The sequence below is a fragment of the Acipenser ruthenus genome, chromosome 18, assembly GCF_902713425.1.
Source record: "Acipenser ruthenus chromosome 18, fAciRut3.2 maternal haplotype, whole genome shotgun sequence".
In the NCBI taxonomy this organism is placed as follows: domain Eukaryota; kingdom Metazoa; phylum Chordata; class Actinopteri; order Acipenseriformes; family Acipenseridae; genus Acipenser; species Acipenser ruthenus.
In genome coordinates this window covers 4017019-4039533 of record NC_081206.1, presented here as the reverse complement: position 1 = coordinate 4039533, position 22515 = coordinate 4017019, and the positions used below count along the sequence as shown (strand labels likewise).

Sequence of the window (22515 nt, the reverse complement as noted above, 5' to 3'; positions counted from 1 at the left end):
TTACATACAATTACATACTTTTTTACACATTATTTTTACATACAGTTACCCATTTATACAGTTGGGTTTTTACTGGAGCAATCTTGGTAAAGTACCTTGCTCAAGGGTACAGCAGCAGTGTCCCCCACCTGGGATTGAACCCACAACCCTCTGGTCGAGAGTCCAGAGCCCTAACCACTACTCCACACTGCTGAAGTTTTTAATGTCACAGGTTTTCTATCCTTAGTTTAGATGTTATTTAAATAGACGTCTAAATAATTGTGCAAACCCAAAGGCTACGGTTGGCATATATTCTTTGTGGAGAGTGTGTGATCCAGAGGAATATTTTGTTTAATGTTTTGGATTTATTGCCAATTTTTACTTTGTTAAATGTATTCCCAGTGAATGCAACGGACAGCACCACAGCAGTGGAAGCTGGTGCTAGAGAATGTGTAGCACCTTCACAAGTCCACAGTCAGTGACTGTTCCCCCCTTCCTAGAGCCAGCACAGAACTGTCCATACAGGCTTATAGGCATGGTTCCACAGAAAGCAGGCTTCTTTATAAACATAATGTATTGCCTTTGTAATAAAATTAACAAATTAAGCTCCAGGAACTTTCTGAAAATGCACCTTCCATGCTTTATTTATGCAGATAGTGCTGACTAATTGTTCTCACATTTTGCAATACTGTAGACTATTTCCTTCAAAGTTAGTGAACAGATGACTGCAGGTTGTTTTTTTTTGTTTTGTTTTGTTTTGTTTTAAGACCGTGACAATTTTCTCATTAACAAGACATGGCAGTGCCATCTGTTTGTGCTGGCCGAAATTCTTTCACCAGCAAAGAAGAGAAAAAAAAACTAGAAAGATAGTACAATACATTTAAACCACTTCTGCTCCAGACTGTGGAGAGAATCACTTCTACATGCTGAATACTGTGCTGGTAATCTGCCCTATCATCTTAGACCAGGGCTGACTAACCCCTACAGATTGACTTACCACCACCAATATATTGAGACAGTATTGATGTCCCAGTATTTGTTGGAGGGTGGTGTTTATATACTTGTTTTAGTGGTTAATGTATGCATTAAAACAAGTAGGTCCCTAAGGTTTTAAAATCAATTCATCTGCCCTTTATTAGCTTCATTGCCATTTTTCCGTATTCATGTGCTGGTTGACTTTTCATGCAGAAGGCTTTAGAGCATAGACATCCACATACTGGTCTGCATCTATTTGTTTCCCTCATGCCTTCTTTGCAGTGCAACTCAAGATCCAATTAGAACACTTCACACAAATCAAGGCTGATTTATCCTTTGGAGAGATTTCTTATGTTCTTCACTTCCTTGGTTGTTCAGACTAAATCAGAATCCTTTTCCAAAGCAAGCTATGTGAAAATGCAACTGCAGGGTCACCCCTTAGAAATGTTACCGCCTGTATATTAAAAGCAGAGCAAAGTATAATAAAGCATGTAAAGACCATATTTAAAAACATGGCAAACCATGGTACAATATGGTCAATTTATAATATAATCATGTGAAACTGCAAAATTACTCCATGGTAAACTTGTATAGAAACCCTTTATGGTGGAAAATGATGATGATGATGATGATGAAACACAAATCTGGTGAGTTTATAGTGCTTGATTTTTCGCTAGTCACTAACCGCCCCTTGACAGCTCAGCTTGTCGAAGGTCATGAGCAGCTCTTTCGGGAGGTCTTTCAAGATCCCCTTCTGCACTGTCAGGTTCGGAGGAGGGGGGCCTAGTCTGAGAGATGGCGTGCTTATCCCTACAGAGATCTTCAGTGTTGCTGCCAATGTATTGTACTGTAAATCATTTGTTTCACTGATTTCGATTGGAATACTCTCTGGGGATTTTGCCTGCTAATGCCTGCAAAGACTCAGCAACATTCAGCTTAAGAACCATCAATCATTGCGCTACATTCCATAAAAGCATTCTTTAAAGCTCTATGAGGAATCCTTCCTAGTTTTTGCTTTTCTTTCCCTTGTTTTTGCATGCTGCTTTGCCAGCTTACACACCCTGACTCACGATTTGATGTCATGACTGTGCTTAGCAAGTCATGAGTGAAATGTCACTGTCAATAACCCAATGCTGCAACAAAATCCTCTTTCTGTATGCGTTGTTTCCCCCCTCAATATAACAAATACCTATGAATTAAAATGTACCCAACACCGATTCAAGTTTTAGGCAATAGTGTGGATGTTTTTTTTTTTTTTGTGTGTCACTATAGCTTCAGTAATAATAAAGTACAGTAGATGTATTATTGTGACCTGTGTTTTAAAGATTAAATGTGCACTATTTTTCATGGTTCTAGAAGACTGTTATTGAGATTTACAATTATACAATCAACAACAAGCATTAAAAGCTGCCAACACGAAGGGCGCAATCAAAGTGTTTGTGCTGTATTGTATTGTATTGTATTGTATTGTATTGTATTGTATTGTACAGTCCTGCAGTTGCATCAGATATTTTGTGGAGAGAAATACTTAAGCTTTGCCTTTGACTGTTGATGCTACAGTAACCCTGGTCCCCTGCATTCTCTTCTTCTGGAGAGCTTTGTGATGACAGAACGGTATGAAATGATTGTATATATCCTCCAGCCTGCAGCTGAGAATCCGGTTGAGAGATTACACACATGTATGCTTGGAATCAGTAATTCCTGTCTGTGTGCAGGACTTGTATTGTTTATTCCTGTATTGTTTAGACTGTCCGCAACGGTGCAATTTGAGAAATTAGCATATCTGCCCTCAGGCTTTTAGAGTAAAACTGGCTGTACACAATCCCCATACAAATATTCCAAGAAGTAACTTACTTCACAAATAACTTCACAAATTGTTGCATACTTCCATTCGCTGTATTGGTCTCAAATTTGCAGTTTTGAAAGAAACACATATTATAGTAAATGTGTATTTTTTATTTTAAAAACTAATTTCTGATACTACACCAGTTTAAATAAGTATGGCTTGCAAGACACACTTCCAGGTAGCGTTGCATTTTAATGAGTTCATAGTTTTCATTCATTTCTAAATAATAATTGTATGCAAGCTGCTCAGCCGGATGAGAAATGTCACAAATAAACAAGGCCTTTTTACTGAGAGCTCTGAATTAAGAGGTGCAGAGCGCACGCTTCGACAGTTGTTAAGCAGAACTAACCATTGTTTTAAATGATGAACTGTCTTTTAATGATGCATTAGCATTCATCTAAACAAGCTAAGGTTGGCTTTATCAATTTCCCGATATCAGACCTTTGCCTAATGTGGAACGAGTGCCTGTTCCTTTGGCAATCAGTGGCGCATTAATTCTGATATATTAGCTGTAGCTATCTCATGCACACCACTTTGCTGTAACTATCCCTGTTAAGCTTTGCTTGCCAAGAGTTTCGTGTTTATTAAATTACATCTGAATAATTAAAAAAAGAAAGATTCTTAAATGTGTTTCTTACTATATCGATCCCATTAATAATGCACATGTATGTGCTCCTAGACACTGCAGATTTGTTTTTGGCATTCGGCTTTGCTAGCAATTAGGACAGACTGCAATGAAAGCAAAAGTGCATCCCCTATAAAACCCTCAAGCATTCGTGATCCGTAAATAGGACTCCAGAAAAGTGTAGGGAAATGTTGTGGAGTTGTGTATTGCTATTTGATATTTGGTGCAACACCAGGATTCAATGCTTCTACACAACCAGCTCCACACTGCAGTCAATTCAAAATTCCCCTGACACTATTTCACCCTTTCTCAAGTCATTCAAACACATTACTCCTATTGTAATCCTGTTTGACTGGCTTCTTTTATTACAGTCATGAATATTCAGTTTTCTATGACATCATGAACTGGGTATAAAGAATACCTAAGCTCCCTAATAGCCATTATGCATATGCAGTACTACTGGATTGTACTGCGTTAAAGAGTTGCAGAGCACTACACGCCACATACAGATATAAATAGACACACGCATGCAGAAGATAGTCTGAAGTCATCACTGTTTCTCATGAAGCATTATTCATTTGTGCAGGACTGGATGTGGAGGGCCAGCCAAACCATAACCCTCAATTAAAGTCTGTCAGATCTGCAGTCGTGCCCATTGTGACTGAAAGTGTAGGTGCAACAAGCAGAGGATGCTTTTATATATTACAGAATGCATGTCAGGGATAATATTTGCTTGTGAGAGGTAGCACATTCCTGCACATGTGTGTTTTCCGTATTGCAGGCGTTTGTACATGTGTTGTCTATCCTGTACAGCAGATAGATGGATGCAGTCAAGTTTGCAGATGTTCCTGATGCTTCAGCTGCTTTGGGATGTTTTCGGGGACTTGAAGTTCACATTGAGAAGGAATGCTGTTCTCAGCACTTTCTTCTAGGTCAGGCCCTGCAGGAATCGGGTTTATTTTCCTGTGATTCAAATTTTTCTTCTCCATGACGGCTCTCTTCTCATTTTTTCTCAGTGAGCCGAGCAAGGTCAGGTTTACAACGAGGGGAAAAAAAGAAATCCTCAGTGATCTGGACTGTGCTTTGCTTAGTGTCGTCGCTGCACATCGATACCCTTTTAGAATTTCAGACAAAAAATGTGTTTTAATATAGTTTTATATTTTGGTGTTATTAAATGTATATGTGCTACCTAGCTACATACAGTAGTGTACAGCATACAGTAGTTATATCTATGTACCGTATCTTTCACCTGCTATATCTAGCACATTTCTTTCTCCTATTGACGGGGCATTGTGAGGGATCCTTCTTAAACCCGTGAGGTACACATGGAATTGAGCAGTTGTTTTAATGGCTTCTTCTTAAAATACATTTGCGCGTGACTCAGGTGTCATGAGGATTTGACCAGATCCAACCTGTCAGTAGATTTTAAACCCTGTTTCGTGCCCCTCGTTGCAAAAATAAAAAAGCTAGCATTGTTTTTATTTGTGGGACACATATGTCCCTTGTACCTTAAAGGGTTAAAAATGAGGGTCCAATAGAGATGCAGTACTAAAGTAACACACTCCCATCAGCCACTGGGGCTGTACTGCCTTCAATCACCATGTCAGGGGGTTCATTACCGACTGCTCCTTGGAGATGTCAAGAGTGATTAATAAGTGAAAGAGAAGTGGGTAAATCCACTTTTGGATTGATGTTTTTATTTAATTTTTTTTCATAGGCATGCATTTATCTTGGTTGTAATAGCCAGTTTTGACTCACAAATCACATTTCTTTTTCTTTTAATTGCATCAGTCCTTCCCAGTACTGCTTAAGAAATTATTGCATTAAAATGGTCCACTTTCTTGAATACATAGCTATGTTCTAAACAGTAAAATCTGTAAATACTGTAGAGAGAAAAAAATAATCTAAATGCATGGAATGAAGCATAACTTGCATGTAAAGCCACAGTGGCCATCAATCATGGTGTGTTTTATACTCAAATGTAATTCTGTCAGTCTGGTCTAAATACTGTAAAGCCATAAATATTCACAAGCCTTTTCATTATGCGTTTTTTTTGCATATGAAAAAAAAAAACTGCAAACATTTTTGGCACGGATATCAACTTCCACTAACAATACATACTTCGTATATTGCAACAGGTCGACAACATTTCTGGAGCAAAATAGGTTTTATGGGTGTGATTTGCTGAATATTATGGTTGCATATTTATGGCTTCACAGTAGTCTTTCTTAGTTTAGCCTTCTATATTCGGTACCGAAAAGCTGGTGACATGTTTACATTCTACACAAACTTCCTCATCCCTTGAAACCAGTTTACCTCTAGAGCAAAATGGCAGCTTTAAAACAATAATAATAATAATAATTGTAAATACATTTTCAGTTAGTCTAATTACATTTCACAAGACAATGTAGATCACATTTTTTTATTGCTGTTTTTTTGAATTTTTGAATAGCTGTTTTGAGGGCACATTGTAGCTAGAACATTCCACCCCAAAAAAACAAAGAGCCATTTGATGGTGAATTTCTGTTTCGGTGTTTAACCTTTAAGCTATATTTTTGTTAATGTTCTTGCTCTCAGCCAGCAAAATGAGCTTTACAACTGTAGAATGAATTCCGTCTGAATGCCACAGGATTAACACCTGAATATCGTATGCACTTCCTCCGAGTTCTGAAGTAATTCACTTTGATTTCAGCCCTGTTAATTCGTGTGGATTTAATTACCCGTATTCATTCCATCAACATCATTTGTTGCAAAGGAACATGGAATGAGTACAGGTAATTAAATTAAACTCGGAGGAAGATATTCAGGTGGTGTTCCTGTGGTATTCAGTCGGAATTGGTTCTGAAGTTCAGTATTATAGTAAAGTAGCAATGAACTTTATTCATCCCCTCAAAGCCCTTCATTCCTAGTTTGTCATTCTGGAGTGGTCAGGTGCTGCTAGCGTTTCCCACACTGGCACACGTTGGTGTTGTGCTGTCTGCTGTGTCAGTTGAGTGAGCGTGCGGACTGCACGGAGGCAGTCGAGGGAGCTTGTCGCTGGCAGAACACACCACAGCCCCTGGCCCCATCCTTTCTTTAATCTGACACCACTATTGATTTACGGCAGCCATGTCAAAAATGTCAAGGAAAAAAGCTTGTCTTCAAAAAGTACTGTGCCCGACACAGAGACCCCGCAGAATTTCAAAAGCACCAAGCTTGCTGATTCCACTTGTCTTTTATGCCTTAAACCTCTTGAGAACTTTTCCACCTTATGTTTCAGTTTAATTTAAGGAACCGCTGTCCAATATTTGGAGCTGCAGAGTTATATTCAAATGTAGATAGAGGTTAGTGGTGTACTGTATCTACCAGACAAGATGAGCTATTACACAATTTCTATAGGATAATGTTGTAAAGGACTCGCAAACAAAAGCAAACCCACATTACAGTTTAACTATGCCTTTTGTTCATACTGCAAATGAAAAACCTGATTCGATTCACATTTGATGGAAGTTCCATTTTTTTTTTTCATAAGCTTCCAGACATAGACTAAAGCTGGCGACGTCTTCAATCAATTTGAGACAAAGGCAGGGAAGTGAGAGGGAGTCAGTGGAGTGCTGACTGGCTATTTCACGTGTCGATCTTTTAGAGTGTTTATTGCAGAAGAGGCTTCTTTCACATTGGCTTAATTGTTAGCTTCGTCTAGGACCTTTCAATTTAATTATCTAAAATAATATCCTCCAACTTCTAAATCAAAATATAAAAGAAACTAGACTAAAGCCATTGATGAGGATCTCTCCTTGAATATACACCACATTGATAAAGAAGCTTGTCTAAATCATTTTTTTAGGACTAATGCATTTCAGACCATCTTCAATGGTAGACTTTTTTTCTTTTGATTTTTCACAGAAATTCTATAGTAATTGTATTTTGTTGAATTTTTGTTGAATTAATTTGTATTTCAAAGGCATTTAAAATCCTTAATTGGACCATCTGCATCCAGAAATGGAATGAAAGAAAACATCCCTAATTAAAATCAGAGTCCAGCTTCCTGTGGGTGTTGGTCTGTGTATGCCTGTCAGCCTGTCTTTAGTGCTGGTAGTGTTCAGAGCTGATGATGTGCCACATGTTTTAGACAGGCATGTTGCCCCATCCTGCAGGGCATAGCATTGAGTGAGGAGACGATTGGCCAGGCCCATCCTCCCGCTACTCTGTTTAAATAGACCAGACAAGCTCCGCGATCCCGTTTTTAAATCTTAGTTTTGCTATTGGGAAATCATCCAGTTTGGCCAGGAATGATGATCTTCTCTTTTATTTCTGTTACATATTTCAGACATCTCCTGAGAGTGGCGAGGGGGTGGGGTGGGGGGGATGGTAATGAACAATAATAGAAAATACACATCTGTGACAGAAATCACTCTGCGAGCCCTGACGAAATGTCTAGCTTTACTCATCCAGCAGGTTCCTACTGGGGGCTTCATTCAGTGTTTGCAGCTGGGAATAGTTTCTGTACAGTTTAACTGCTTTTGTCAAGTTAAAGAAGAACTTTCCCTTTAAAACTTCCCTTTTTAAAGCTGATTCAAGTCATTTTTTCTGTAATCAATATGCAACTAATTTAAAAACATTTTAGTGGTTATATACTGTAAACATCGCTCTTTGTAACTCTTATGGTGCATCTGGGTTATAGTCTCAAACAAATTTAAATAAACCTTAAATAAAGATGTGTTTAAAATGTTTCATTCTTAAACATCTGGTTTTATATTGGAGGGATATTATGTGTTATTTAAAAACTAGGTGCATTATATACAAAATATATAGAAATGTGTAAACTAGCAAGCTAAAACAGCGAGTTTTCTTTTGTGATTCATAAATTAGATACTAGTACTCTTACTGTCGTCAGGTTAAACATTAAAAATGTTGACATGGGATTTTCCTGTGTTAAATACAGTACTAATTTATCACTGACACCCAACTTTGAGCAGTATTAAAATCCCATCTTGGGTGTGCAGCACTGGTAGTTTAAGCTGTGCTGGGTATTTTGTTGACCCGGGAGGTCATGGGACCCAGGTAGTTGTAGATTTAATGGAGGCTATGACGTTTCAGAAGTCAGAGGCTGTCACAAACACTTCCCATTCAAACTGGTGGGCGGCAGACCTAAATAAAACTGAAAAAAGCTAAGTGGGGCAAAACAGCTAAAGGGCCTAACTAAATGAAACCTGAAAGCCCTGTGAGTCACAAATGTACCAACATCTCAGCAGGTAGTTAATCATAGGAGCTCCCACAGCAAGTCTTCCAATTCTGTGCAAATTCCCTTTATGCACTGGTTGTCTTTTAAATTGCACAATCTTGTGCCCTGATCACTGTGGGCTGGATCAATTTGGCTCCCATTGCTTTCTCTGTCATGCTCCTCTCTCTGTTTCTCTGACATTGACTTAAGGCTCCCTGCTTCTAAGCCTCTTTAACATGAATCGTCTGCCCTTTGCTTGCATTGTCCCTCTTCAGAAGCCACAGAGCACGCACACACAAACACATACGCACAGACAAACGTTCACACAGACGCACATGCATAAACATACTGCACATGGAAGTTTAATACTGCAATACTGCCTGCTTTTACTACAGTACGAATTACAAATGAACTAGTTATTGCTTCCTGTCCTTGATGCTGAAAACTGGAGATCATGGCAAACACTAAATGGGGGCTAAGTGCCATTGGGTTAATGCCTAATCCTCAGATACGCGAGTCCACATGATAAACCCAAACGACTTGACACAATTCAGCTTCATTGAAAGTTTGAGAGAAGCACAGGGCCGCCCGGCATCTTTCAGATGCAGATTATTGAGTGTTACTGTGCAGGGCAGCTTCACTATCTCCTGCAACCTGACCACTGCCTGTTGTATTACCTTTCACAAGAGCTACTGTACTGGAAATCCACACATTTTGTTGGGGGGGTGTTAAAACTCCACTTCTCCAGGGGCAGGGTGAATAAGCAGGCTAGTCTTTCAAGCTGTACACATACATATGATTATAGCCAGTGAAATTGTCTCAACTTTTTAATCAACAGTAAATTCCCACGCACAATTTAAAAAAAAAAAAAAGAAAGAAAATAATGCATTTCTCTGACTCTCCGTTCAGATTTCTGCTTCCAAGTGTTCCTTTATTTTGTGTTTCACAGTCAGAATTGATTGTAGGCAGGATTGCCAACACCATCTCCTCTGAGGTAACCCTAGCTGGCTGTGTATTGTAATCTGGATGTGTTCTCTCTGCTTTCTGCAGGTCTGCTGCCAGCGCTGCATGCTTTTGAAAAAGCAACTGCAAATGTATTGGCTGGGAATTATAGAGATCACCGTGAGATATAGAGATTTCAATAATGGAGGAGAGCGCTATTCTCCTAAAAGATAAGCGGTCATGAAAACTGAAGGTTTTTGCAGCTGTGCATAGGCCAATTCAAGCTTACACAGAAGCTCATTAAATGAATGCAAGCCATATCCATAATGCCTCATTTAATATAACCTACTGTGGACTGATTTGAGCGTGTGCTGTGTGTTTTTAAAATGTAAACAATCTCGGATCTGTGTGTGTGTGTCAGATGCTTATGATTGTAGCTCAATATTAGTTTCACTGGCTATCATTGTTAAAGCAAGTATAAAACTAAGTTAACAGGAAAGATAACAGCCACGCTCCTTATCTCTTCCAGTGGGGCTGCTTTTTTTTTTCCAGCATAACATTTGTTGTCACTGAAACCATGCAAGTTTACCAAGCACGGATGCACCAGTGATTCTATATCTTAAACATCAAATCTTGACCCTGTCATCAGACTGTTCCCAATTTAAGTCACCAGCAGCTAAAACAAGGCTGTCATTCTAAATGTGATTGAAATGCAGTCTGGGAGCCTAACATACACAGAGAATAGAAGTACAAACACAAACATTGTTTTGAGTCAAACAGTTGCTCTGTGTTTGCAATAGCTGGCAGCATTGACCACATCACTAAAGCACGGGATAGAACTATCGAGTGTCTGCAGATACAAACAAAACTGCTGAACCAGATAGAACTCAAAGAATTGAACGGCATGATTCTAAAGTAAAAAAAAAACAAAAAACAGCAGCATTTATCTTTCTTAGCAGTGCCTGTTTTTGTGATTTATAAGTTAATACATTTTGTGTACCTCCGATAATGTCATTTTGCAACTTTGCTTCTCTGAGCTGCAGGATTAACTTCTAGTGAAATGCATGTGATGAAGAGGCACCAATCGCATCAAAAATAGTTCAGCTGATATGTTTAGCTGTATAAAGATGAGTCTTATAGCGAAGCTTTTCTTCATATAGTAACCATTATATAGTATTGATCAGGTGGTGCTGTGTAAGTGTCCACACTTTTAAAAAGGAACAAGGTAGTATGGTTTATTGCAAACTGGAAAAAAAAAAATAACTGTATATCTGTTACATCTAGCTAGTTTGAGAACTTCATAGGAACTGTATATGAAAACGCTCATCATTTCATTTTCTAGCCACAAAGTATATCAGTTGAAGCCAGCATCCATAAAACCACCACAGCACTGACAGGCAGTGGCTATTTCAGCAGGTAAATTGATTATGAAGGGTATTTGTGTTCAGCGCCATGGATCATTTGACAAATACCATGCAATAAATTGGATGGACAGGATGATAAAAGCTTGTTATGCAAAACAAAAACGAATGAATTTGAAAAATTACAATGCATTTGTTCACAAGTCATTTATTCCAAGGTTGATTTATGGAATCAATATGTCTTTTATCAGCATTATATGGAGGAATGAAGGGGAAGATCAATAAAAAGAGAGAAATCTGCATATATATTGTAAGGGTATTGATACATAATTCATCCAATTGGAAAACCAGCAAATTAATCTCAATCAGATAACAGTAATCTGTTGCTAGGATACATTTTAATATTCCTATTGCGTCTCGTTTTAAAGTGCTTTCAGAGCTGCTTCTTCCTAATGGTTCAGGATAGGATGAAAAATGCAGGGTCAAGCTTGACCCAATGTTGATGGTTTTGTATAAAGATAGTCAAAAGGTTGCTATTGGGGATATAAAATAAATTAATAAGTAAATAGTCCTTAAAGTTTTGTGAATATACATCAGTACTCATTAATTGAAGACAATGTATGCCTGTTGTGCAGTATTCCTTGCATTTCTATTCTTGAACCGTGATAGCAGCTGAGACTTGCTGAATGAGGTACATCTTCCAGTGTGTGTTTTAAAGATGTACGTTTAATTTCTCCTGGGAGAACGGAGCTCTCCTGTCTGCTTCATTTTTTTCTACCACTAATGGATGTGATTACCGGCTCAATGAGACTCCAGACTCACTCCCAGCCATTTTCAATGCATTGTGTACAGCACGAAGACATGGGCAGACAGGAAATTAAAAAGAAGCTTCAATCTGGGTACCTCTTGAAACACATTCTCCCTTCAAAGCAGCCTCATTTATACTGTGTGTGTGTGTGTGTGTGTGTGTTATGTATGTATGTATCTTTGTTTTGTATGTATTTATGGATGGATGGATGCATGTTTGCCAGTTTTATTCAGGAAAAACAACTGGAAAAGTGTAGTTGGGGTTTTACAGAATTTAATGAAACAGTGCTTTTAATCCTCATAGCACTTTTGTGCCAAATTTGTCATTTAAACTGTTAAACAGTGTCTTTCTCACTGACGCTGTCATTTTAGCAGTTGTTTTTTTGCATATTAATCAATGAAATTGCTAATGGCATAAGTGGATGGCGACTCTTTTTAATTGGCCAGTGTGCTCACTTTGTTCAGAGAGTAAAACTTGCATCTCGTACTGTGAGAACTTCTGGGACCCCAGTTGTTGGAGACGAAATGTAGGAATCAAAAGAAACAAGAATACTTATTTGAGTGGATACTATGTGATGTTGATAAGGGACCATTATTTGCAATTAGGAAGGCTGTTAGACTAAGCAGAATGTGGGGACAGATTTCTAAAATGAATCACAGCTGGAATAGAGCTGTTTTATTACACAAGCGGGCATCAGTGAAAAGGTGTCTCTGTGGTGTGGTTACAAAACAAGGAGAAACTCAAATTAAAAGGGCACTTTGATAGATCCTTGGGTGCTCTTTTAGCTGCGATTGGGACAGCTGGAGGTTACAATAATACAAAAAGGAAGCTGGCCTGAATACAGATGGCAGTGTGCCCTGTAGGACATGAAATAAGTGCAGCATGATGGATTGTCCAGAGCCTATTAACACAGCAAGCGCAGCATTACCCCTCTCTCTGGTACTGTATACATGTGAAGTTGGAAGCATTTTTAATCCTAATTTCTTTTAAATCGAGTGTCTTTTGAAACAAATATGTCTATTATCTTGACTTGAATACAGCCACCCTTTAACACATGTAGCATTTGAATAAACAGTTTCTGGTATGGTTTTTTAAAAAAGCAGCTTTAGTTCTCTCCCAATCACTGGATAGTTTTCACTTTTTATGTTAAAATGTTCCAAATGCACGCAGTTCTCTTCTTCGCTCAAGAAAGTGTGCTGCAACAAATAAGTAAATACCAACATCAAAGCTGGGTTTAATCAATGGAGCTTTAAGCATTACCACAAAGATTTACTGAGATAATGGACATGGAAGAGGAAACAAGTGAAAGGGACTGTTTAATTTTTTTTTTCACAAATACTGATTTTGTTTTATTTGATAAAGCTTTGTGAGTATCGGCCAATGTTCCTCCTTCAGTAATCCTACAGTAGTCAATGGAGAAGGCAGCCAGGCAATCTCTTTGACATAAACTGTCTATTGTGTGCAAAAGGTAGAAAATGAAGTCCCAGGTCTATGAATACACCATAAGAATGCCATTGGTAGGCAATGTCTGCTTGTGAAGTCCAAAGGGAAAGAAAGTGAGCAATTTTGTTACTGACTGGATCACTTGGTGGGCGAGCGAGTGAACTGATGGGCCGTGTCGCCTTGCTGCTGGAAAACAATACATTAATCCTTGTAGACAGAGCTAATAGATGATGAGCAACAAGAGTCTAATTTGAGTGTTGTTATCCCAAAGATTGAAGCACGTTTAGGTAGAGCCTTTAGTACAGCACCATTCATGACCCTGGTGCTAGTCCTAAAGTCTTTACTATCACTCGGTGCCTCCACTTGTGTAATTTATCTTTTTTTTTTTTTCCACCGCACCTGCATAGAGAGACCGGGTGACTTTGTCATCTCATAAAATATACTGTAGAAGCTATTTTAAAAGACAGATGCAATGACTCTGTGTAAGGTGATGGAACAATTTAATAGCTTTGTTCCCAGGTGTGCTTGTGATTCTACCTCAAGGATGATCCTGCTCGAAATAGATTAACATTCAGTCAGAGAGAGATGGAAAGGGGGGGGGGGGGGGGAAGAACAAATGCTTTTTCGGGACAGCGTGCCCCTGTGAAAGGGGTCTCAGCTTTATTAGTCTTTGCTGTACTTTCAATTCAAAGGTAATGAAGGAACGCTGAGAAATCCATTTAGATAGGGAGCAGCTGTGTTTAACAACTAATGAAACAGCATCAAATTATTCAAGCAATCCTGACTACTTACTCCTGGGAAGGGGATAAGCTACTGTAGTCTTCCTTTAAAGGGCAAAAACGACGAGAAACTTGACGCTTGAATTGCTTATCCGGTATTAATCTATTTTCTTTTTTCTCTAACCCCCAGTGAAATTTAATGACTGCCGGGAGAACGAGGATGTTGGCTATGAAAGCAGTGACCCGGATTTCAAGGTGCGCACAGATGGCTCAATCTACGCGGCGCGCGAGGTGACGAGTCTGTCGCGGCCAGTTCAATTCACGGTGACGGCCCAGGGTGCTGCCAACCCACAAACATGGGAGACGACAGTCAGACTGGCCGTGGCGGGACAGGAGACATCACCGCCTGAGGAGCAAGAGGTATTAACATGCTTTATTTTCCATTTTCAACCGGCAACGAAAAAACTTGAACAAGGCTGCTAACTACCAATATGGCTGCATGCAAAGTGACATTACAGAATGAATTTCGATATTGCACAATCAAATAATTGTATCGTTGTTACTACGGGCATGTCATATTGTATAAAAAGAATGAACTTCTCTCTCTCCAAATTGTGTTCATTTTTCTTTTCCCTCTTGGACCACATTCAGGCTGTTAACATGCGGTTACAGTCACCAATCTTGGTGGCTGAACTGTGAGGACCTCTCAGAACTGTCGAACAGCTGTCCAGTGTAAATGCCCGAATAATCTCTCTAATTCGATAACCGAGGAGTGTTGTTCCCTTCAGTGGTGTTGTTTCCAAAGCCATGAGAGAGGCACAGCACATCATCAGATTTTAAAAGAAAAACAGTGTGGTCGTGGTGCTGAAATCCCCAAGGCACATTCCACAGGCTTTAATGAGTTAAAGCATAGTTCCCTTCCCCAAATGTTCTTTGCTTTGTATTACACAAACGCTTTATGAATTAGCTTGATAAAATTAAACTGAGTATAACTTTAATACAGAAAGTTAAACTTCACACATATCGGAATATGGAGTTCAGACAGAACTATGCCGATGCTACGTTCCATCAACAGACAAACCTCATCTACATTCGGCTTCTGTCACCACTGTTAAATCTCTGCCATATAGCATGTGTAATTGCGTTTATTTGATTCATTGGTTTAACGGGACAAAAACAAATAAAATAAAGAAGTGGGGTGTCTATTTGTTGTTTGTCCCAGAGACGGTTGCATGAGGTATGGTTTGGCATTCAAGCTTCATCATCTGGCACATCCCTAATAAATTTGTCTGCTGGGCAGCACTCAACTGCAACTTCTGTATTTTAAAAATAAATGTTGTTTGTAAAATCAAAAATCAAAAAAGGGGAAAGAAGCGCCCACCTATGAAAGCTACATACCAACCGCTTTTATTCTTCTGTCTTAGAAACTGAGTTCAGAATATTAAAAGCAGATTTCTCTAGCCGCTGGATGAATTTTTAAAGTAGTATTTGAATTGTGCTGCAGTCCCTCTGAGTATCATTAACAAATACAGTTGTATTTGAATCTGGTAAGCTAATCACCATTAGGATGGGGTTCTCTAACAGTAATGACCTTTAATGTATACAGTTTAAGGCAAAAAAAGAGAGTAAGTCAGTTTAATGAAATTCAATACCTGATGAGATGCCTCTACCGGAGGTATTGTCTGGCACGCTAATGCAAACCTGCATATATTATTTTACAATTAACTCAAGGGTATACTGGGTTGTGAAACCCAAATTATTTAAGTGGAATAATGTTTAAATAGGAAACCATGAAAATCGACTGCTCAGAAATGAACTTGTCATCTGTGATGCAGAATAACTTCCCCCGCCCTTTGTATCTTCACAAACCGAGGCTTGTGAAATGGCAGATATGTAAGACTGCTGGTGAATGGAAACCACATAATAAATAGTGTGTGGGAAATGCTGTGGGTGATCTTTTCAGAATCTGTTTTGTGGGGGGTTGAGAATAAACAAATCCTGTATTTTGGTTTTCTAGTTTAGCGTTAGTATGTCATATCCTTGTATCACCAAGTCCGCCAACATGGGCTCTCAGGATGATACATGATTGAAGTCTGGTGCCCTCTCATCCTGTTTTAGACAGTGAAAGAAAAATAATATAACTTGTCCACAGGACCTCAGGCTGCTGAAGGTAAGATCTGGCAAGTCTGCTGTATGTGTGTTCTGTATATTTCTACCTGTATTTCTTCATACAGGATCCCCCTCATGTTTGTCCATAGAACCATCAACAGTCTCCTGCTTATTTGGCTAGAGACACTTCTTTCTGATGTTCTGTTCTCATCTGGGCATGTTGTGAGCCACAGACTCTACCAGGCTTTTTTCACAAAGCTTTAACTTTCACAAAGCAAAGTTTGTTGCTCATGAAACCTTTGGTAAAGAAACAAACAGCAATCTATTAGACTTTCATGAATATCAAACATAATGAATCAATGTACAACTGCAAAGGTCTAACTATCTCAAAGTTGTTTATAAAAGTGTAAAAGGTCTTGGTGTCCCTTCCACCATCCAAGGAACCTGTACTGACCTCTGCGTCCCTGTAAACAACACAAGATAGGATAACATGACAGTGCTTAACTCAAGCCTTGTCAAATTAAGCACTGGAAATGTTTTTTTTTTCTTGTTTGGTGGATGCTTTAAGATTAAACATTTTTTATTGACACTCTGGCAGTATTGCGGTATCCTTATAGTAGCAATAGCCTTGAGAAAAAAAGTTAAACTTTGTGTTTTATTTTCCAATAAGAAAATATACTAGAGGTGACCCCCCTCCCCCCCCCCCCCCCCCTCCAAGCAAGGCATAAGCCTGTCAGCTGCTTTTCCAGTCTACAGCTGAACTGTAAGCACACAGTGTTTCTGTGAGCAGGGACACATTGTTGCCAGTACCACCTCTTCCCTGAAGCACGAGAGCTATGGGAGTCACGCAATTAACTCTGGAGCGCACATTGACTGCTTTTGCTACTGAGCACGGTTTCCCTGCATTCAGGCAGCCAGCTTGTTCCCAAATTACTAGTCTCCCGTTTCCATCTCTGTTGATGCCAGCCAAGGTATCAACCTCAAATTACACCTCCTTCCGATCCAAACTGAACAGTGCCCAGAGCAGATGCACATATTATTAGGCTTTGCTTGACCAGATGACGAGGAAAACCCATTAAGATCAAAGTCTTGTATTTGTAAGGGCCCTGGCAAAACAGCAGAAAATTACGACACGATTACATTGCACACAATTAGCGGCACAGTTTGTGATGACATACTTCAAATTGAATTCTGAGTTGAAAGAACAGCTTTGAGTTAGTAAAATAATGAAATACTGAAATACAGATTTATTAAACATCTGTCTTCGGTATAACTAGTTGTATCATGCAGAAAGTCTGGATAGCACTTCCTGTTAAAGAGACAGTTGTCAACTGGTGGCAGTTATAAATAAAAATTAAACTTTAAAATAGATGGCAGTGTGTGCAATACATAAATCCCATTCGAATTGAATTATAATTTTTTGTAAACATATCAAAGGGAAATCAACTGCATCATGTTGTTTTTATCATTGTCTTGATAATGGAACCACAACTTGAGGCAAATGGTGGCCATATTCCACAGGTAATGCAGGAATGCTTGAAGTCATAAGTTACAGTGTACTCCCTCAACCCCCTCCTCCCCCAATGTGGTATTTGGAAAAACTTAAAACAAACAATAAAAGGTTTTAGAATTCTGGTTCTTGCAGCCAGTAGGAACTGGAGTTTAGAAGCACATTTGACTGACATGTTCCACAACTTTAAAATGCTGCTTCCCCATGTCACAGCTCCACAGTACCACGGACTGAAACACAGTTATCAGAATATGTGAAACTATGGGGGCTGGATTGATATGGGGGGGGGGGGGGGGTAGAAAAAAAAGAATTACTTACCAGAAATTAATACGATTTACCACAGTGAGATATTAAATGTTCCACAACGAAAGGAGCTGAACAAAATGTGATATTATATTATGTAAATGGGTTTTACGCTACGCTCTGTTGAATAATAACTTCCAGATGCCTCTGAAGCTCAGGGCTGGCTGATATCAAAGGCAGCTTTGCTGGGAGGGGAATGGAGCCAGCTGCCCTGACTGGTTGCTGCTGAGTGTATTGGAAGTTGAAGGCTGGTGTTATTTCACAGTCACTGATTCCCTTGCAGTATAGAAGGGCGGAGAGGAGCACAAGTTGATCAGCAAACATGTTATTTTATTTTGAAATGTATTTTGTGCAAAATGCATCACTGGAATGAAACATCTGACTTCTATGCAAGTTTCCTGTAATGATTTAGTTAGAGTAAAAGCTTGCTAGGATAAATATGCAAGCAGCCACTGCAGCAAGTGTCACATCTTACACCTGTCAGAGCAAGTCAACGGTAAGAAAAGCAACATAACAGGTACTTGCACAGCTAACTTTCATCGTTTTTAGTAACCTTTCCACTAGTCTCACATTCACTGTGTAGTTCAAATGACATCATTAGATGTCAAGGTCTTTCATTTGGATAACAGCTTTTCTATCTGACTCAAGGAGGTGGAGTTGAGCTCTGAGGTACAAATAAGAGACTCCTTCTGGTCCACTCGCACAGTGCAGAGAGCCAGTCAAATTGCATACTAACATGTCACAATTTCACAACATCTGGTCTTAATAAAAGACCAGAGAAGCTGATTGCAGCTTCTTAATCATGTTAGACACATAGCAGCAAGCTGAGGTTTTCTAAGTCTACTAACTTAAATCTGATTATCACAGCCCATTTGGTACAACAAAGCAGGAGTGGATCAAAAGCACTTGGAGACTTAACACCCCAAACCCCACCCCCCGGTCAAATAAGACATACTTAAACATACAGTGACTTACAGAGACTAGGGGGGACTATGCATCAACAACTGCTGCTGAATCACTTGCAATAGGACCTTGGTTTTAGGAATGGCCTAACCTGTACCAGCTGTGTACAGAGCTTAACCAGAGTCTTTTTTACTATATCAAGATGTGTGTAGCTCTACACCTGCAGAGAATATAAGTGGACTGTGAAGCTAAGCCCCCTGGTTCATCCTTGTTCTTCAGATGCTTACTAACGTCAGGCTGCAGTATGAAGGTCCCTTAATCCCACCTAAAGTACAGTAGCGTAAATCCTATGTGTTTAGTCTTCTCATTAGTGCGGGCTGTCACCCATGAAAAGAAGGACAAAATACCTCCAGTAATCCGCAGGGACACTGCTGAAGTTAATAATAGTAAAAAGTATATATATTTAATATATTTGAAACTGACTGCAACAGTAGTATAACATGGGTACATACCCTCCCCCCCAACCACCACCATTTGCTTGATTTAGCAGGAACTTGAACCAGAAAAGTCAACCCCTTAAGCCAAACCGACAAAGCCAATGCAAAAATAATACCGCAACATTCTGCTCCAATAATCTTGCCCAGGTCACATCCTCACATCTGCTGGGCACCTCATGCTGACAAGCTACGTTTCCATCAATATGTTGGCGTGAGCATATTTTGGTTGGCAGATTACGTTAAATCAAAGATATGAAACACAGGGATTTTGTGCGTTGTGGGAAGCCATCGCAATGCATATCTGCTTAGCCCAAAGTATCCCTCAGAGCCCAGACCACACCAATGCAAATCTCGCTTGTAACAGCAAAAATCTCCATTTAGATGTAAAATGTTAATAAAGGGAAAGCGCTAGGACTCAAAGCATTAAGGCAAGGAGGGATTGTCATTGATGTTGTAATCTATTCTGTTATGTCTTTGTGATTCAATCTTGCGTTGGTAATGTTTTAATGTAATTCAGAAACAAGATTCCAGAAATGCCCAGGGTCAGAGTGCTTGTATTATTGTAGTGATTGCTCGTTAGTCCCTATTAGTAATAGCAATTAAAGCATTTTGTTTTATGCCCATTACATTTTTTTTATTTTGGCCTCCTTCATTTTTCTGCCGCAGTTAACAAAACATGCAGGTGCATCTATATATTTAGTTTTAAATTGTTATTTTTAATTAAAAAAAGAAATCTTATTAATATTATTATAGAAATAGCTGACTGTTTAAATTTGAAAGTTTGAAATGGCTATTCTCTAGGTGGTATGTATTCTCAGTTAATTGACACATACAAACTGATGCAGCATCTCGATCTTGCTGAACATGCACAAAATATATTAATTCCAGCCTCATTACATATCAATTATCGCGCTACTGAAACACTGCGTAGGAATGAACCCTAATTTGAGTCACAAAATGGTGAATATTGACTTCAGGCAATGTAACATCCATGCCCAGCTGGCAGTGTCCACCTTGGGCAATTAATCTATCCAAAGAAAAAGCTGAGAGCATGTAACATAACAAGAAGGGTATTACCAGCTTTAGAGACTCCCATCAGCTGGATAATAAACAAATTGCATCAGTAGCAATGTGTAAACTTCTTGTAAGTTTCACTAAATGCCACCCGCTTACGAACCAGGTATGAAGGTAGCAAATAAGTTATGATATAAACTTGTGTTCATCATCAGTGAAAATAGAGGTGTAACACAATAACACTAGATTGTAGATCAAATGCCAAAGTTTTGTTTTTAACTTTGTTCTTTTTAAATAATAATACAGAATGGAAATTTGATCTACGATCTATGGGTATGGTGTTGCACCTCTATTTTCATCGATTGTGATTAATGTTGGGATATTTGGGAAACTGATCCCAGAGGTAGCACCCAGTAATGGAAATAATTGTATTATAAAATACTGTGATATTAGCTGCATGCTACGGCATTACATCACATGGTCAAAAATGATATACATTTTTGTTTGGATCAGGGTTTTAGTTTGAAATTCCAATACATTATATCTACACCCTGATGTACTGGAATTGTGACAAATTCTTAAAGGTCTCATACAGTACATTGTTCATAATATGTTTTGTGCATTGTGTGTTTGTACACTCCCTCCCCTCTTCCATGTGACAAAAGTGTTCATTTTCAGTTTTTAATGGTGCCTGTTTAGAGTTGGTAGTAGTGCATGTGAAGGCAGCGTAAATGCATGACAGTGTTTTTCTTGGTGTGGCGGTGTTAGAGGTCAATCTGCTGTATAATGGGAGAATGGAAGTACTTCTGCACGCCTGCATTAATGCTAAAGTACTCAGGCCTCTGACCTAATCTGGCCTTGTGTTCTAGCACCTCAATAAGGTTTAAAACTGCAAAGAAAAAACAAAAAGGAAAAGCTATTAATTCTGAGCTTCTTTCTATGTAAATATATGGTGATTGGCTCTTCTAGCATAACTCTGAGAATGAATGAGCTCAGTTCCTTTGTATAACTGCCTGACACATTATCATATTGGGAACTGCAACTTCACTTCACCTATTTGGCTCAACATCATTCGTATTCATTTTCTGTCTTTTTGACAAAAGAAAACATGAAAACAAATGATTCATGGACGCTTTGGGAGAAGACGTTGGATCTAACCCATGCTCGTCCTAGATATCCAATGTATTTAACCTATTCCAAATTGCATATCATGTAACAGACCTAGATGTAATGAATTACTATGGAGACAGGCTGCTGAGAGGTCTTACAGCCTTTGGTTGTGTACTGAATGTTTATCATTTGACCTGAAGTACAATAATATGAAGTCACATCAGTCCTCCAGGCTTAACCCTTACACTGCTGTGGTATCTGTCTATCTATAATTTTCTTAAACTAGCTGATTTCAATTATTAAATATCCATTTTCGAGGGAAGAGTTATAGCTTCCCAATCTTGCTGAATATACAGTATATTAATTCCCATCTCATAATATATTAATTCTCGCACCACTAAAGAACACTCAGCTGTTCACGAAACTTGAAAGCTTTTCATACTTTTTGAAAATAAACTAATAAACCCTTCTAAAACAGCTGAAAGAATTTCATCAACTGCTAACTTGGATTTTATTCATCGTACTGTCCCACTTTTAACAAACATTTCTTACAATGTTTTAAACTCGGACCGCAGTTTAATTTCTGCTTTTAAACTGCCAACTAATTTCAAGACATTAATGGCTGGTTTCACTGACCCTTATTAGCTGCTGGATGTTCCTTCAGATAAGGATGTCAAGTCTGTGAAACCAGCCATAAGAGTAGCATCATTGCTGAATCAAAACAAAAGTCTAAATCGACTACTGAGGGTGAGAGCAGCTTTAACTGCTGTTCCCCATTGCTGCTGCAGAGGAAGAGACAGCTGCCATCAGCAGTATAATAAACCCTTGCAGTATGAGAAGAGATAGATGTTGTGCAAGGCGACAGAGACCCACCACCCACTGTATAACAGTGCTCCGGTTGCCTGTGTGATGCCATGCATATCCTCCTGCATCTCCTTTGCCGGAAGCCCTTCAGTAATGGCATCCCTGTTCTCCTGACTACAGATTGACATTTTTTCGGGGGTGTTTAAATAAGGACAAATAGATAGCCACATATTTCAAAGCTTATAGTTGGTCTAATGAAGCTAATAAATTGTATCAGGCATCCGAGTCTCTCTTTTTAACGACAACTTCATAGCTATGTATAAATTAAAAAGGCATCAAAGATGCCCATAAAGCGTGTTAAGCT

At 38.9% G+C, this 22515-nt stretch overlaps 1 protein-coding gene across 3 annotated transcripts in view; it reads left to right on the top strand.

Annotated features, from left to right (window-relative positions):
* The window catches only part of LOC117422812 (cadherin-4-like), a 256978-nt gene that overhangs the window by 169247 nt on the left and 65216 nt on the right, over window positions 1-22515 (top strand). For all 3 annotated transcript variants that reach the window (XM_058990899.1, XM_058990898.1, XM_058990900.1), the window contains one exon: window positions 14092-14321. In XM_058990899.1, the coding sequence (XP_058846882.1) occupies window positions 14092-14321 (230 nt within the window). The remainder of the gene's footprint in view (window positions 1-14091; window positions 14322-22515) is intronic.